Here is a 17448-nt window from a genome sequence, read left to right on the forward strand (position 1 = left end):
GAAAAAAGGGAAAGTCTTCAAGAACAGTGTCTCTCTACTCAATTAAAACTGCTTTGAGCCCAAAGTTAAGTCCAGTCCTTGCTTTAACCCAAGTTGAGGCAATCCAAGAGAAGAAATCCACTAAAGAAAAGCTAGCGACTCTGCTTTGAGAGGCAAGGATCTAAACACTTATGTAGCAAACTGCTCACAACCTGGACCCCATTTTATACTGGATTAAGTTGCTTTATAGGATTTATTTCAAAACTACATTAAATGAAATTTCTAACACGAGGGGGTGCGTGTGATTAATAATCAAAGGGGAGGCAGTGTCATGAAAGCCTTTACCTAAAAGCACACGATAATCAGTTTTACATTAGTTGCCAGACTTCAATTAACACGAAGAAATGGACACACCGCATAGCTGGCAAAATAAAATAAAATAAAATAAGGCTGTTTCTCCTTTTCGGCCAAAGCGTTGAAGACATGTCGCAGGGCGACAGAACATTAGGGGAAGGCTAATCCCCAAGACGCGAAAAGTTGCCCGAGTTGAGCTCTGCGGGTGGCTGCTTTTCGGGCAGGTGCCTCTCGCCCCGCTGGGGACTCTCAGCACCGCCCAGGCCCCCGGGGGCTCGGGGGCTTCAGGTCAGGCTCATCTGAGGCGCCCAGGCTGCCTTGAACTCCCGGCTTCCGCGCTGGGAAGTAGCCGGCGGCCCCTCCCCGCGAGGACCCGGCGCGCCCGCGGGGCCCGAGGTTACCCGCACGCCCACCGCGTAGAGCGTCCCGGTGCCGCGAGCGGGACGGGCCCGGAGCCCCCGGCCAGATCCGCCCGCGCCAGCCCCGCGCCCGCAGGGCGGAGGCGCAGGGCTGCCAGCGGCCGAGGCGCGAACTTTTACACCTACTTTTTGTTTCGCTTCGGCTGCGGCGTGGCTCTGGCACCGCCCCGGATCGGGACCCAGACACTGATTTTCCACTGCCTGGGGACGTGGCCTCCCTCGCCCCGAGGTCTCCACCAGTTGTTTCGGAGAACTAAGTTCTCACTCTGGTTGCTAAAAAAAAAAAAGTGGTCCCCAAGAGTAGCAGCCCGTCCAACGCAGCAACAATGACCACAACCACACAGATAACAACCTCCTGAGTGAGTTGGAGCTAACCAGCCAGGCTCCAGGCGAAAAAGCAGCGCTAAGTGCGCGCGGGGGGTCAGAATTAAAAAGGACCCCGAGGGCGAAGGCTGAGCCGAGCCAGGAGCGGGCTGTTCCTTGCAGCCTCTTTCTCGCCCGGCGGTCGGGCTGTCCGTCTGTCTGTCTGTGCACGACTAGCTGTCCCTCCAGCTGCTAGAAGTTTGACAAATCCCGGGCAGCGGGAGCGGATTTCCCGGAGTCTCCCTCCCCTCCTTTTCCCGCCCCGCGCGCGCCCCCCGCCCCAGAAATAATCCCACCAACTCTCGGCCCCGCGTGCAAACTTACGTTTGATCTGCCGGGGTTTGCTCTGCTTTCGCCGGGACATTTCGGCGGCGGCCGCTGCCCGCGGGGCTCCCGCGGTGCCCGCGGTCGGGGCTGCCGCTCCCTCGGCTCCCGCCGCCGCCGCCGCCGGCCGGGCTCGGGCCGCCGCCGGCCGGACTCCAGGTGCTCCGGGCACGCGGGATTCCGGGCGCTGGGCTCCTCCGGGAGCCGCGGATCCACGTTTGGAGATGAGCAGGCAAATGACGAGGGAAAGAGAGAGAGAGAGGAGAGGAGAGGGGGGCAGAGAGTGTGACAGGAGGGAGGGGAGGGGGGAGTGGGAGAGCGCCGGGGTGGGGGAGAAGGGGAATTTTCAAACGGAGGAACCGGGAGAGAGAAAAGGGGGAAGGGGGGGCGGGAAGGGAGTGCGAGCGGAGGGGAGAGGGGAAGCGAGGGGGCGGAAGGCGCGCGAGGAGGCGCGCTCGCTCTCCCCGCTCTGGGCGGCTCGCGGGGCACGGACGCCGCCGTTCCGGGCCGCGCCGCTCTCGCTCTGCCGCGGGAGGTGGCGAGGCGCGGGAGGGAAGGAGGGGCGCGCCGGGGCTGTGGGGAGGGGGGACCGTTCCATCAGCGGACGGAGGATTGGCTACATCCAAAGCCAGTCCGGATGCAAACTAGGGCCCTGGCCTGGTCGCGTGGGGTGCGAGGGGAGCGCGGCGGGGGGCTGGGGGGGCGGATAGAAAGCGGCGTGGGGAGGGCTTGGAGAGGGGCCACCTTCTGCAGTTGTCACCGCGGCAGCTCGGGGCGTTTGCCCAGACCACCCCCGCCTTCTCTTCCTGGAAACTTCTTTCAACAGCCCCCTCTCGGATGGAGCCCCCCACCCCCATCCCCCCCCCCCCCCCCCCCAGCTCTCCTCTCTCACGCCTCGTCTGTCCAGCGGGGCACAAAGAAATCTCAGTCTCTCCATAAACTTTGAGTTTCCAGTTAATGCCGCCCCTCCCCTAGCCCCCACCCCGCCCTTCCAGCTCTTTTGGCAGGAAGGTTTAGGCCACTGGCAGAATCCTCTTCGAGAGCCAGCTGATCACAAATGCCAACTGTGTGTCTTGGGGCCAGTTAAGCCCCTCTCATCTGCCCAGGCTCTCCGGAGACCGGTTCACGGCTCTCAAGGTTCCCCGGAGACCGCTGCGGACACGGACCATCCGACCCGCACCCCCCGTACCCCTCACTTGGCCCGCAAGGATGAGATGCTGAATAGCGTCCTAAAAGTGCTCTGTCTCACCTCGAGTCATCATTTTAAGGTTGTTTGTAAAAATTCCGAATTTGGAGACAGGCAGATATTTTTCTCACATCAGAAAGGAGGACCATTAACTAGGTGATTAACCCTTCTGGGAAACGAACCGTCTCTAATCAGAATACTAACTTTTCGAGGAAGTCTGTGGAAGTTCTGAAGTCCCACCCTAGCCCCATAATATTTCATTCTTTTAGTTCTTCTGCCACAGGGAAGCAGCCAGCGACTAATAAAAGATTTGATCTTGCCATAATTTCCCAAGCAGGTAAGACCCAATAACTATTTCATGGTTCTTTAGTTTTTAAAGTTTTGTTTCATTATTATTCAATTATTGTGTGTGTAGTATGTCGGAAACTGCAAGCCAAAAGAACACATTTTGAAGTGATTTGCATAGTTATTATTTTGGCCAAGTTAAGCTGCATGAGGCTAGCTTTAGTTTCTCATAGTTTTAAATGTATTTTCCCAGGTTGACTTGAAGGAGCCTCTATCTGAGAGACAGTGGAACTGGCTGCTTTATGTAATCAGTATTTACTAATAAACTCCACTGCAGTTAACATGTATCCACCAGACACTGCCGACTTTTCCCCCCCAGGTTGTGAGATCATCCATTCTGATCTGAAATCGTGCCCCCCTTTGTTTGGTTGACTAACATCCCGGTGAGCCCCGCCAAACTCCACACGCTAAAAGGGTCTGGAGGTCAGCAGAGAGCCGGGGCTGATTGAGCATAATGCAGGCTGCTCAGCGCGCAGGAGGCCTTGTAATCAGTGTCATTTATAACCCCATCAGGACATCTTCTGGAAGGTGCAAAGAGTTGCCCTGTGAAAGGTATGGCTGAGGGAATCTTAATACAGAGCTGAAGACCAATTGTGAATGTTCTTCCATTACCATTAGTACTATTACCATAGAGGTTGTAAGAATACATGGTTCTTGGCAGTGGAAACGCACTGACAAAGTCCCTCCCTTGAAGAACCAACAAATTAAAGCCGTAAGTACCATGAAAAGCAGGGTTATTTGTGTTTGTATTGTGGAATGAATAAGCAGACAGAACTACAGATTTTTGCCTCCTTAATTTCCAATTAAATTGGTATACCTAGAAATGAATTGTTATATATTCTGCCTTCTAAAGATCTTTTTACAAAACTGGCTGACTTTTTTTTATATCGCCCAAAAGGAATGCCCATTGGAATAAGATACCATAACAGTTAGTGTTTCCTTTGGCATTTGAAATGGTTAAATATGCAAAGCAGAAGAGAAACAAATAAATCTCAACTAAATACTCACTTTAAAAGCTGAAAGGAGCAGAAGTCAGAGAATTCAAGACAAGATTGATAAGATAACCTGATTACAGTATTAGAAATAAAGATAGCTCATCTAAATTTATAAATAGATATATTAGTATAGTCAACATGAATGAATTAAACTAAGGAATACTGTTACATTTTGTGTTTTCTCATCATTTTAATGAGAATGTTAATGATATTTAAAGTTTAATTTTTCTTTTTCTCATTTAATTCACTAAGGTTATAAAATAAAATGACAGCAAAACCTATAAGCAATTATCTCTGTCCAAATGGATATAGCAGCTCCAAACCACAGCTACATGACTATCAAACAATGATTATGAAAACCACAATTGAGAAAAGCATCAGAGAATGATATTGCAAAACCACAGCAACAAATGTGTCTGCGATATTGAAAACCACAATTCACAACTAATACCCTGTGTATTGCAAATTACTATTTAACTATAAATGTGAAAATGTATAAGTAACAACACAAAATAATTTCTCATTTACTTAAAAATGAATTATTCATTTTCTAGACTCACTGATTTCATCTCTGCATAACAGTTCATTTTGAAAAGTTTCTTTTTTCAAAGACAAATCATTTTAAATCACATAAGTAAGTTACTTTAAAAGCAGAAAATATGCAACTTTTAATAACATTTCCTCAAATGTTAAAAGAATTGATCTGAAACCCATCTGAAATAAAGAGACATCTACTTCAATCTAGCTTTCTTCATAAAATTTTTCAGGAGCAAAAAGGATTGGAGTGGAAACTGTTTATAGAAAAAGAAAAAAAAAAGCTTCAAGTATCTATTACACCTTCAACGAGAACATAATTATATTTCCTTAAATCATCATTTTAGCTAGAAAATATACATCTGACAATAATGTGAGTTGCCAATACCAAAACTATTTTAATATGCAAACCAAATGTTTATTCACAAGTGAATAAAAGAATGTTATTTGTAAATTTATAGAGTTTCCAGATTTAGCAAATTAAAATACAGGTAGCCCAGTTAAATTTTAATTTCAAATAAGCAACAATAGATTTTTTAGGGTAAGTATGTTCCATGCAATGTTTGGTACATACTTATCCTAAAAACTAATCATTGCTTAACTGATAGTCAAATTTAACTGGGCATTCTGTATTTTATCTGGCAAACTTACAAGTTTTCAAAAATTTATGGTTTTTTATAATATTGTTTATAGAAAGGTAGGGAAACCCTACAGTATTTTCTGTAGATATAGATATATTTTATTCTTGAACATCATATTATTTAGGGAAGGTAATGTAGAAGAAGTAAATTTCTGTAAAAAAATTCTCTATTTGGCACAGTATCGACAGGTGCTGTCCATGTAAATGGATTGCATTCATGTCTGTCTCACTCTTGCATTTGTTTTTAAAATGTGTTTTTTTCCTCTGAGGGATCAACAAATTGATAAAGCAACCTCCCAGCCCACATCTTATTTGGCAGCAAGCTGCCTCCTTTATTATGGGAATAAACAATATTCAAAAGCTTCAGAAAGACTTAATTTTTTGCCCTTGTATCCTCACCAGAAATTGAATACAGTTTATCTGCCTTGATTTAAGATTGTGACACTGAATTGAACAAGAATGCAGTGTGAAAATAGTGTTTAGTGTTTGTGTATCTTTATAATTTCAGCAGTTTAAAAATAAAAATCAACAAATTCATCTAAATGGCATTCCTATGTTGTAACTATGAAAAGGACTGTCTGTTTACTCGCTAAGGCGCCAAGAGCTTTGAAAACATTCAGTCAATCTAGATCCAAGGGTTAACTTGGTCTTTGTGTAGACGGTCAATTCACTTGATAGAAGTATATATGTACAAAAATTTACTAAAGGGCAGGTCTATTTAATTAATGAATTCATTGAATTTTCAAAAAAAATCTGTGAAAAAGATCTCTGAACCCATATGGGTTAAGAATGGCTATTCTCTTCATGTGTAAATTTTTATGATGCACTGAAAAATATGAATGATTTAAGCTTTTATTCTTTGCAATCAGCCTTTATGTCCAAATTACTATTCTGATAGAGGAAAATCATAGGATGAACTCTATTACAAAAAAAAATGTATTTGTTGCTAAGTCTGCATAACACAACTCCAATTACAAAATAAATACTGAAAGAGTAATGCCTTACTTTTAGTAAACATCTGTTGACTTTGCCTCCCTAGTATCCACTCCTTCTTCTCCTGGTAATAGTGCTGTGACGTCTTTTGAAGAACCACTCTTCCACACCTTCTCTTTGGTCATGTGATGCAAGTGTGCCCTTCCCCAGTGCCCCAATCCCTGACCAGTCAGAATATTTCATTTGTAATGATTCAAATTGTTTCTATGGGAGTCAGCTCTGCCTGGAACTTGACCCTAAAACCACTGAGGAAAGGGTGCTGTTATTCTGCTGGGATTGCTATACTGGAAAAATGCTATTGTTGTTGTTCTTTAGCTCCTAAGTCATGTCCAACTTGTTTGTGACCCCATGAACTGTAGCCTACCAACCTCCATGTCTCAGAGATAAAGAATCTGCCTGCCAAGCAGGAGATGCAGGTTCAATCCCTGTGTCAGGAAGGTTCCTGAAGAAGAGAAATGGCAACCCATTCCACTATTCTTGCCTGGGAAATCCCTATGGACCCTTGAAGAATGCTAATTTAATATTGCTTTTGGCCATCCTCAATGAAAGAATATGTTTTAGAGAACTAATTCTGTCTTATCTTGTCTCAGGATCTGATTTCTGGGAAATCCAAACCAAGACACCCATCAACATTCCAATATTACTTTTTTTGTTTTTGGTTCTATCAGTATTACCTATGCATCTACATAGACATTAGGGTCTTGGTCATTTCCATTATATTGTATCTTTATATATTTAACTAGGCTAAGCTGTCTACACCTTTGTAGTCTTAGTGTAGATACCATTTTTCACAGAAAGACTTCCCTGACCTCCCAAGTCTGAGTGAGATACCTCTTCTCAGTTAGCTTCACAACCTTTTTTGACTATCACTTGTTGCATTGTAATATATTGGCAGTTTAATTACATATAAATTAAATCCTCACCAGCCCCCTCCCTATCCTAATACACTTAACTAGATAGTCTGTGAGGGCAAGAAATACATCTGCCTTCAGAATTGCATCCCCATGCTGGACACACAGAAGGTCTTAACATAATTACTGAAAGAAGAAGTAAGGTTAGAATTACCTTGTTTTATCTGGGCACTCTTACAGTCCCCAGTCTGCATCCACATATGCAGAGGGGCAAAGAGTGGCAGCCATGTTTGTGCAACATGACTCCATGCTCCTGATTACAGATGCTTGGACCAAAGGGAGTACCTGCCTCAAATATGAGCAATCAAATTTCTCCCTCAGGGATCTAGAGTTAGTATCAAGAGTTTCATCTTTACAAGGGCTAGTCTCTTAAATGAATGAAAAATGAAATGAATGGTGAATTTCATAATGAATGAAATTATGGCATGGTTACCACCATGTGAACGGAGTAACAGCAATAGATGCCAATAGACAGAAAAAGAAATAAACAGAGAACTGGGAATATGAAATGGTATTCCATGTCCTGTTCCAGTCCCTTCATAGGCTTCTGCCCTTGACATCACTGAGATACTTATGTCTCCTTAAAATAAATTCCTCCCCATCTTTCTTTTTAAAGTTATTTTTGGCCTATATTTGCATTAGTTGTTTCCTGTTACATTCAAGCCAAAAGACAAAATTAGTAATCCATGACTTTAGTTTGCTTAACTACTCAATAGCCCTCTTTATCCACAGTTTTACTCTGTGGTTTGTTACCAGTGTCCAGCCATGATCCCAAAATATTAAATGGAAAATTTCAGAAAAAAAGAAATTCGTAAGTTTTAAATTGGGTGCCATTGTGAGTAGCATGGTGAAATCTCATACCAACCCACTTCATTCCTCCCCCTCCACCCCCACCACATGAATCATCCTTTTGTTCAGAGAATCTCACCCAGTTTAGTCACTTAGTAATCATCTTAGTTATTGAATCAAATGCCGCAGTATCAAGGTGCTTGTGTTCAAGTCACCCTTATCTTTGTTAATACTGGCTCCGAAGGGCAAGAATAGTGATGCTCAGATTCAGATGTGCCAAAGAGAAGCTTTAAGGTGCTTCCTTTAGGTGAAATGGTGAAAGTTCTCAATTTAATGAAGAAAAAAAATTGTATGCTAAGATTGCTAAGATCTCCAATAAGAAGGAATCCTCTATCCCTGAATTGTGAAAAAAGAAAGAGAAATTCATATTAGTTTTTCTGTTGCACCTCAAACTGCAAATGTTATGACCAGAGTGCAGGGTCAGTGCTTAGTTATGACAGAAAAAGCACTGTATTTGTACACTAAGATATTTTGAGAGAGAGACACCACATTCACATAGCTTTTGTTACTGTATATTATAATCATTCTGTTTCATTTTTATTGTTGTTAATCTCTTGCTGTGCCTAGTTTATAAATAAACTTTATTATAGCTATGTATGCATAGGAAAGTGCTTCCTTGGTGGCTCAGCTGGTAAAGAATCTACCTACAATGCAGGAGACCTGGGTTCAATCCTGGGTCTGGAAGATCCCCTGGAGAAGGGAATGGCTATGTATTCCAGTATTCTTACCTAGAGAATTTCATGGGTAGAGGAGCCTGGCATGCTACAGTCCATGTGATCACAAAGAGTTGGACATGACTGAGTGACTAACATGCAGATGTATATGAAAGAATAGTATATATAGAGTTCTGTAGTATCAGAAATTTCAGGCATTCACTGGGGTCTTGGAATATATCCCCCACAGATAAGGAGGGACCACTGTATTCAGAAATAACAAATTAACTGAATTTTCTATTTTCCTACAGAAAGTATTGTATATGAAAGTATTGTATTAGTCTGAGTTCTTCAGAGAAACAGACCAATAATATATACACAGAGAGATGATAGGAAATTGACTCACAGTAGCAGAGGCTGAGAAGTTCCTGAATTTTCAGTTGACCAGGCAGTCTGAATTTGAATGTCTGAGAACCAGGCAAGCTGATGGTAAAATTTCCAGTCAGAGTACTCGTCTGAGGGCAGGAGGAGACCCGTGTCCCAGCTGGGAAACCATCAGGCAGAAAGGGAATTCTCACTTACTCTGCCTTTTTGCTCTAATCAGTTCATCAATGGATTGGTCAGGGCCTACCCATGTTGAGGAGGGCAATCTGCTTTACTCAGCCTGCCAACTCAAATGTTAATCTCATCTGAAAACACACTCACAGACACATCCGATTTTTTTTTTTTAACCAACTCTCTGGGCAATCAGTGGCCCAGTCAAGTTGGCACAAAAAATTAACCATCATCAACACTTTCAATGATGTTTTTCCCAAAGCAACTCTGAAATGGCAAAGAACATTCTTAGAAATGTTAAGTGGGAAATCTACAATTTTCACGTAGATAAATAAGGATGTTATCAATTACTGATTTGGGGCATTCACTTCAACCAAGGGTAAATCTTGGAGAAAAGGTAGCGTTTTCAAATTCAGTGTTCCTGGAGGGTGTGATGACTGATTGACATGCCCATCTATAAGCTTCCTGATTACATCTATTTTGTCCCCAGATGTCTGATTTTATTTTCAACTTTACTTTGCCACATTTGAATAACCATCTAACAGATTACCTTGCACATAAATTTTATGAATGTTGCTATAATTTGCATGAATTATGTTTATACTTCTGTGGTAGATTTTATTTTCCAACCTATAACTTTTGCCATAAATTCCTAAATGCAAAAGAAGAAATTAAACAGCTTCTTGAAAACATTTGCTATGTGTATAGACTTAATCAAATCACTTATCTTTGCTTTTATCTACTTGTCAAAGTGTATTAAAATAATGCATTAGGAGTGGATTTAGGGTGAACTGAAGATGTAGGATTATGAATAACCATGCTAGGGCATACTGATAATGAAATCATCTAAAAGAAGCTGAAAAGGATAATTATATCACTTTTAAAATGCATTTTGTAATAAAAATTAAACTATATGACTAATATACTCCTTTAAAAACTATTTTTATTTTGATTAAACAAATAGATGTACATAGCTTTAAGGGTCAAATAGATTTTCAAGGCTTATAATAAAAATTAGCAGTCGCTTTTCCTATTTAACAGCCCAGTGACAATTCCTGCTCTCAAAGGTATAATCACTGTCACATCTTTTTAGCTAATTTTCCTGATGCTCCTCTCATGTTTCGAAATAACATGCTTTACTACTTATAACAATTATTAGTTTAGATATTATTGAATATATCACCATCTACTATAAAGTTATGAAGATATAATGGCTTTATATATCCATAATACACACATTATTCAAATATTTTAGTAATTCAAAAGTTTATATTTTATTAACAGTCTATATAGGCTATGATGATTGCGTTTTCTTTTGATCTCTTTGTTTTTCCTGAAGTTAATAATTACTTTCTTTGTCATTTTCTCAGTTTTCCATGACCTATCACTACTTTATCCCCAAATTATTAGCCAATGTAATACTGTCCAGTATGTTATTACATCAGTACATTCAAAGACATTAATTAGCAGGTCATTTTCTGCCCCCCCACGCAGGTGTCCTTGTAATCTTTCATCCTTTTGCTCAATTCTAGACTAATTGCTTTCTGTGACTAAAACTTCCTTTTCATCATCCCCTGAGAATTCTCTTAATTTTGTCATGTATTATATTCTAGATTTCTTGAATACTGTGTAGTCCTCTTTCATGGTTTATTGCCCCCCATTTTTCTCTTTCTTTCTTTCTCTCCCTGTCTCCCTCCCTCCCTCCCTTCCTTGCTTTCATTTTTCCTTCTTGTTCTTTTTGTTGTTGATTTTGAATAAAATTTCATGTAGCTTCCTGAGACAATTTATATACAAGATATGTTTTTTAAGATTTTTGCAAGACTAAATAATTTTTTTTTTTAATTCTTCTCTCATACATGACATATACGGCTTCCCAGGTAGTTCCTAGTGGTAAAGAACTCCCCTGCCATTGCAGGAGACTTAAGAGACTCAAATTCGATCCCTGGGTCAGGATGATCCCCTGGAGAGGGTAATGGCTACTCTTACCAGTATTCTTGCCTGGAGAATTGTATGGACAGAGGAACCTGGTGGGCGATAGTCCATGGGGTCACAGAGAGTCAGGTACAACTGAAGCAACATAGCATACATGACATATAGATTGAGAGATTGTAGAATTCTAGGGTGCAAATTATTTTCCATGCATTTTTTTCTTTTATTTTACCAGTTTTATTGAAATATAATTTATATATCACTTTATATAATTTTAGAATATAATATTATTTGATATACACATATTGTTTAATATATAACATATGTAGTACATAACCTAATATATATATATTTATATATAATGTATGTATAAATATATAACATATATCATTAAATATATACCAAGGGCTTCCCTGGTAGCTCACCTACTAAAGAATCCACCTGCAATGCAGGGGACCCCGTTTTGGTCCCTGGGTCAGGAAGATCCCCTGGAGAAGGGAATGGCTACCCATTCCAGTATTCTTGCCTGAAGAATTCCATGGACAGAGGAGCCTGGCAGGCTACAGTCTGTGGGGTTGCAAAGAGTCGTACAAGATTGAGCGACTTTCAGTAGAACAGATTGTTAAATGATTATCACAATGGAGTTAGTTAACACCACCGTCATCTCACATAATTTGTGTGTTTATGTTTCTATGTGGTGAGAACGTTTTAAGATTTACTTTTAGCAACTTTCAAACATGGTATGCTCCTGCTGCTAAGTCGCTTCAGTTGTGTCCGACCCTGTGCGACCCCATGGACAGCAGCCCATGAGGCTCCTCTGTCCACGGGATTTTCTGGGCAGGAATACTGGAGTGGGTTGCCATTTCCTTCTCTGCAAATATGGTATAGAATATTGTTAACTACAGTTACCATGCTGTACATTAAATCCTCAGGACTTACTGTATGATTGGAAATTTGTACCCTGGAACCAACATCTCCTCATTTCCTCCACTCCCTACCCTATGGCAAATACTATTCTGCTCTGAGCTTAGCATTTTAAAGTTCCACATATAAGTAATATCATACAGTGTTTGCATTTTTCTATCTGACTTATTTCACTTAGCATAATGCTCTCAAGTTTCATACATGTTGTCTCAACTGGAAGGATTTCTTTCTTTCTCAGGTTGAGTAATATTCATAACTGAATATTCTTAACTCATTAATTCACCAGTAGACAGACACTTATATTGTTTTTATATCTTGGCTATTGGGAATAGTGTGGCAATGAACACGGAATATGTATATTTAAGATCCTTATTTTATTTCCTTTGAATATATACCCAGAAGTGGGATTGCTGTGTTACATGGTAGTTTTATTTTTAATTTTTTGAGGAGCCTCCATACTGTTTTCCATATTTCCATTTTACATTTCCAATTTACATTTTCATCTGTAGTATACAAGGATTCCCTTTTCTCCACATCTTTACCAACATTGTTTAGTCTCTCTTTTTTTTATACAGCCGTTCTAAGAGTGAAGTGCTATCTCGTGGTTTTGATTTTCGTTTCCTTGATGATTAGTCATGTTAAGAATCTTTTCAAGTGCTTTTCCCTACGTCATTGAAAAAATGTCTGCTCATGTCGTCTGTCCATTTTTTATTTGATTTTTTTTATGCCACTGAGTTGTAAGGGTTCCTTATATTTTTCATTATTAACCCCTTATCAGATTGATGTTTTGCAAATAATTTCTTCTGTTCTGTATGTTGCCTTTTCATTTTATTGATCATTTCCTTTGCTGTGCAAAAGCTTTTTAGTTTGATGTAGTTCAGTTTATTTATTTTTACTTTAGTTACTTGTGCATTTGGTGACATATCCAAATGATTGTTGCCAAGACCAATATCCAGGACCTTTCCCCTGTTTTCTCCTAATAGTTTCACTGTTTCAGATCGTATATTTAAGTCTATATTTCAAATTAATTTTTTTAAGTGGTGTAGAAAAGGGGCCAGTTTCATTCTTTTGCATGTGATTGTACACTTCTCAGTACCATTTATAGAAGAGACTATCTTTTCTCCATTGAGTACCTCTTGTCAAATATTAGTTGAAGCTAAATATGAGAATTGATTTCTGAGCTCTAGATTCTATTCTATTGGTTTCTATGTCTTTTTATGTCAGTACCATATTGTTTTGATTACGGTAGCTTTGAAATATAACTTAAAATCAGGAAGTGTGATCTTTCACCCTTGTTGTTTTTTCTCAGAAATGCTTTGGGTGTCTGGGGTCTTTTGTGCCTCCATATGAGTTTTAGAATTATTTTTCTTTTTTAGTGAAAAATGTCCTTGGAATTTTTATATGAGTTGCACTGAATCTATAGATGGCTTTGAATAGTATGGATATTTTTAAAATATCAATTCCTCAAATTCATAATCATGGAATAGCTTTCCATTTATTTTTGTCTTCAATTTCTTGTATCAATGTCTTATAAACATCAGAATGAAGATATTGGTTAAATTTATTCCTAAGTATTTTTTAGATGCTATTTTAAATGGCATTGTTCTCTTATGGCCTTTTCCAGATGGTTCATTGTTAGTGTTTAGAAACACAACTGACTTTTGTATATTACTTTTATGTACTAAAACTTTACTGAGTTCATTTATTGGGTCTAACAGTTTTTGGTGGACCCTTTGGTATTTTTCTAAATATAAGATCATATCACCAGTAAACAGGGCAATTTAACTTCTCTTCCTTACTGATTTGGATGTTTTTATTTTGTTTTCTTCCCTAATTATTCTGGTTAGGACTTTCAATATGTTGAATAGGAGTGTTAACAGTGGGCATCCTTGTCTTATTCTTGATATTGGAGAAAAAGCTTTTAACCTTTCACCATTGAGTATGATGCTATTTGGGGGCTTGTCATATATGGACTTTATTATATTGAGGTGTGTTCCTTCTATATTCAATTTCTGGGGTGTTTATCATGAAAGAATACTGAATTTTCAATTTTTTTCTTCATCTATTGAGATGTTCATATAGTTTTAGTCTTGCATTCTATCAGTGTGGTGAATCACATTGATTAATTTGTGTATGCTGAACCATCCTTGAATCCCAGGGATAAATTGCATTTTTTCACAGTGTATGATTCTGTTAGTGTGTTGTTCAATTTGGTTTGCTAATACATTGTTGAGAATTTTTACATCTATGTTCATGTGGAATATCAGTCTGCACTTTTCTTGTAGTATCCTTACATGCCTTATATGTCAGAATAATGCTGGTCTTGTAAAACAAGTTTGGAAAATCTCACCTCCTTTTTAATTTTTCTGAAGCGTTAATGTTAATTTATGTAATGTAAATTAATGTTAATTTAATTAACATTAAATTAACAGAAATGTTAATTTCCATAGTTGTGAATTTTCCAGGTTTTATGTTGTTATTGATTTCTAGTTTCATTCCATTGTGCTAAAGAGATCCTTGGTATAAATTCAATCTTCTTAAAGGAGTGATGGGCAATAGTTCTTCTTTAAATGTTGAATAGAATTCACCAGTGAAATCATCTCATCCTGGGCTTTTGTTGTTGTTGTTTGTCTGTTTGGAGATTTTTGATTATGTGATCTCCTGACTAGTAATTGGCCTGTTCATATTTTCAATATCTTTATGATTCAGACTTGGTAGGTTGTATGTGTCTAGGAATGTATTTATTACTTTTAGGTTAACCAACTTACTGGCATATGATTATTTACAAGTAGTCGCGTATGATCTTTTCCTTTTCTGTGATATCATTTGTAATATGTCCTTTTTCTTCTCTGATTTTGTTTGAGTCTTGTCTCTTTTTTCTTAGTCCTTATTATTTATTTTCTGTTGCTAACATTGGGCTTATTCTTCCTTTTCTAATTCCTATGTAAAGTTAAGTTTTTATTTGAGATCTTTTTTTGGGTGTAATATAGAAGTTTACCACTATGAACTTTCTTGTTAGTACTGCTTTTGCTGCTAAAAGTTTTGGCATGTTGACTTTCCACTTTTGTTTGTTTTAAAATATTTTTTATTTCACTTTAGATTTCTTTATCCATGGATTGTTTAGAAGTGGTACTTTCCATAGTTGTGAATATTCTAGTTTTTCTGTTGTTATTGATTTCTAGTTTCATTCCATTGTGCTCAAAGAGATACTTGATATAATTTCAGTCTTCTTAAATTTGCTAAGAATTTTTTTTTTACTTAACATATGACCTAGTCTGGAGAATTTTATGTGCACTTGAGAATAATGTGTATTCTACAAATATTCCATGCAATATTCTATGCCTGCTAAGTCCATTTCATATAAAATATAATTCAAGTGCAGCATTCCCTTATTGATTTTCTATCTGAATGATCTGTCCATTGTTGAAAGTGGGTATTGATGTCCCTTGATATTCTACTATTATTTTCTGTTGTCTAGTTCTCCCTTCAGATCTGCTAGTATATGCTTAATATGTTTAGATCCTCTTACATTAGGTGCATATGTGTTTATGATTGTTATAGACTCTTGATGCATTGACCTCTTTATCATTATATAGTAAGCTCCCTTTTTCTCTTATTACAGTTTTTTTACTTAAATGGATTTTTTAATCCACTCAAGTACTCTATGCCTTTTGATTAGAGAATTTAATCCATTTACATTTAAAGTAATTACTGATAAGTAGGGTGGTAAAGAATCCACCTGCCAATGCAGGAGATGCAGGAGACACAGGTTCTGTCCCTGGGTCAGAACAATCCCCTGGAGGAGGAAATGGCAACCCACTCCAGAATTCTTGCCTGGAAAATTCCATGGACAGAGGAGTCTGGCGAGTTACAGTCCATGGGGTCCCAAAGAGTCCCAAAGACATGACTGAGCAACTGAGCACACACACAAAGATGTTACTAATGCCATACTATTGTTTTCTGGCTTTTATGTGTTTCCCTCTTTCTTTCTTTCTGTTTTTCTTTGTGAACTGATGATTTTCCATAGTGTTATGATTTGACTTCCTTCTCGTTGCTTTTTGTATATCTAGTATAGGTGTTTGTTTTGTGGTCACCATTACATTTACATAAAACATTTTATAGATATAATGGTGTTTTAACTAATAACAACTTAAGTTTTATTGCATATGATAATTCTGACTTTTTATTCTCCCTTATTGATTTTTTGATGTCACAATTTACCTCTTTTTATTTTGTGTATTTGTTAGCAATTTAGAGTAGCTAAAGTTATTTTTAAAATTCCTGACCCTTAATCTTTATGCTATAGTTAAATGACTAACTCATCATAAAATTACAGAATTAGAGTTTTATAATCTGACCATAGACTTGCCTTTACCAGTGTTGTATATCTTCTTATGTTTTCCTGTTAATAACTAGAGTTCTTTTATTTTAGCTTGAAGAACTCCTTTCAGCGTTTCATTAAAGCAAGTCTAGTGATGATGAACTTTCTTAGCTTTTGTTTGTCTATGAATGGCTTTATCTCTCTTTCATTTCTTAAGGACAACTTTGCAAGATAAAGTACTCTTGATTGGAAGTTGTTTTTTTTTTCTTTCAATATTTTGAATAAATTATTCCACTGCCTCCTGGTCTGTAAGCTTTCTGCTGATAAATCCTCTGATACGCTTAAGGAGTTTCCTTTGTAAGTAATAAGCTTCTTTTCTCTTTCTTCTAATATATTCTCTCTTTATCTTTGACTTTAGATTTTTTATTATAATTATAATGTGTCTTGAAGAAGATATTTTGAGTTGACTTTGTTTGGGCACCTATGATCTTCAAGAACATGAGTGGCCAAAACTTTCCCCAGATTTTAGAAAGTTTTCCATAATTATTTTTTAAAATAAGTTTTCTATTCTCTTTTCCTATCCTTCAGGAACTCCAATAATTTGCAAATTGGTTCATTTGATGGTATACCAGAGATCACATAAACTTTCTTCACTTTTTTATTATTACTTTTTCTTTGTTCTCTGAATGGATAGTTTCAAAGGTTCTGTCTTCTATTTCTTAGGTTCTTTATTTTACTTGATTCATTTTGTTGCTGATACTCTCTATTGCATTTTTTGTTTCATTCATTGCATTCTTTACCTCAGTAGTTTTATTTTATGATTCTTTTGAATGATTTCTACCTCTATTCAACTTTTCATTTTGTTTATAATTTGTTTACCTGGTTTATTGAATTGTGTCTCTCTATTTTCTTATAGCTCAGTGAGCTTTCAAAAGCAGTTATTTTTCATTCTTTATTAGGCAATTTGCAGCTCTCTATGTCTTTTGGGTTATTATAATATGTTTGGATTATTATAATATGTTTGTGGTGTCATATTTCCTTGATTTTTCACACTCCTTGAAGTCTTAACATTGTTGACTTCACATTTTAATTAGTGGTCACATCCTCCAATCTTTACTGGCTGACTTTGGAAAAAAATTACCTTCTTTTATGCCTACTAGGGTTTCTGAGGTTT

At 38.3% G+C, this 17448-nt stretch overlaps 1 protein-coding gene across 2 annotated transcripts in view; it reads right to left on the bottom strand.

The window, feature by feature from the left end:
- Positions 1-1821, bottom strand: part of ZFPM2 (zinc finger protein, FOG family member 2) — a 502740-nt gene extending 500919 nt beyond the window's left edge. Inside the window, exon 1 of one of the 2 annotated variants that reach the window (XM_043880290.1) lies at positions 1440-1821. In XM_043880290.1, coding sequence (XP_043736225.1) covers positions 1440-1479 — 40 coding nt within the window. In that variant the 5' untranslated portion in view covers positions 1480-1821. Of the gene's footprint in view, positions 1-878; positions 954-1439 lie in introns of those variants that run through there. The other variant, XM_043880291.1, reaches the window with a different exon arrangement.
- Positions 1822-17448: the final 15627 nt, after the last annotated feature.

This window comes from Cervus elaphus, chromosome 21 (genome assembly GCF_910594005.1).
Source record: "Cervus elaphus chromosome 21, mCerEla1.1, whole genome shotgun sequence".
Lineage (NCBI taxonomy): Eukaryota > Metazoa > Chordata > Mammalia > Artiodactyla > Cervidae > Cervus > Cervus elaphus.